We start from the raw sequence: 840 nt of genomic DNA, 5'->3' as shown, positions 1-840 counted from the left end.
CATCTGACATAATAATAGTAAGAAAAGCATGCAAGACCCCTCAATCACTGCACAAAGAACACAATTTATCTATTTTCATATGGAAGTCATCATGTTTAATGATTTAAGCTAAAAATCTCTTTTTATTTTCTAATTGTAAAACAGTTGTCCAATATCCATACGTTGAAAATTAGTATTTAAGACCCCCAAAATTCATTACAAAAGTTAGAGCTATTATCTCCCCATCTAATGCTCCGTATACTCAACATTAACTGAAAAACTTTTAGTAGAGGAAAGCCTGGCATGCTTTGTTTTTCTGTTTAGGATGTCTGTAAAACTTACCAGACTTTCCTACATTCTCAGCTCCCAGCACCAGGATGTTAGCTTCCACTTTCTGTGTGCTTCCTTCACTCATCCTACTGTTCAGACGCTGACCAGAACTGAGCTGAACAACCATTTGGAATTTATTTTTTCCCTAAGTTTTCCCTTTGAAAGAAAAAAGAATGAAAGATGTATGACTGATATCTCTTGTACGCAGTGAGGACTGGTGTGCAGAAGTTTTGACTACAAGTCACTGTTCGTCTATATATATAGAGACAGCCTGTGTGTAAAAGGAAGGCTGTGGGTGGAGCAAGAAGAATGACTGAGGATTTAATTACCTGGAAAAAATGGACACAAATTCCTTTCTAGAGCTCACTGTTAGCGTGTCAACACTGGAAGAACAGAGAGTACCCCCTCCAGTCTTATGACAAACCCACACAAATCTTATCATTATAAAGAGGTCACTTCTGTGCTGTATAATTTAAAACTTGCTGACTTCTCAAATGATGTTTGGAACAGATTTGTCTTTGCAGAGCACTA

General features: G+C 37.1%; 1 protein-coding gene across 1 annotated transcript in view; it reads right to left on the bottom strand.

Annotated features, from left to right (window-relative positions):
* LOC122808903 (ras-related and estrogen-regulated growth inhibitor-like protein) overlaps positions 1-527 on the bottom strand; it is a 5,935-nt gene extending 5,408 nt beyond the window's left edge. Inside the window, exon 1 of the mRNA XM_044080019.1 lies at positions 322-527. Within this exon, the coding sequence (XP_043935954.1) occupies positions 322-436 (115 nt within the window). The 5' untranslated portion in view covers positions 437-527. The remainder of the gene's footprint in view (positions 1-321) is intronic.
* Positions 528-840: the final 313 nt, after the last annotated feature.

This window comes from Protopterus annectens, chromosome 8.part0, assembly GCF_019279795.1.
Source record: "Protopterus annectens isolate FY-2018-M chromosome 8.part0, PAN1.0, whole genome shotgun sequence".
Classification (NCBI taxonomy): domain Eukaryota; kingdom Metazoa; phylum Chordata; order Ceratodontiformes; family Protopteridae; genus Protopterus; species Protopterus annectens.
Note: the sequence above shows the minus strand (reverse complement) of the source record. Positions and strands in the feature narration are given on the sequence as shown.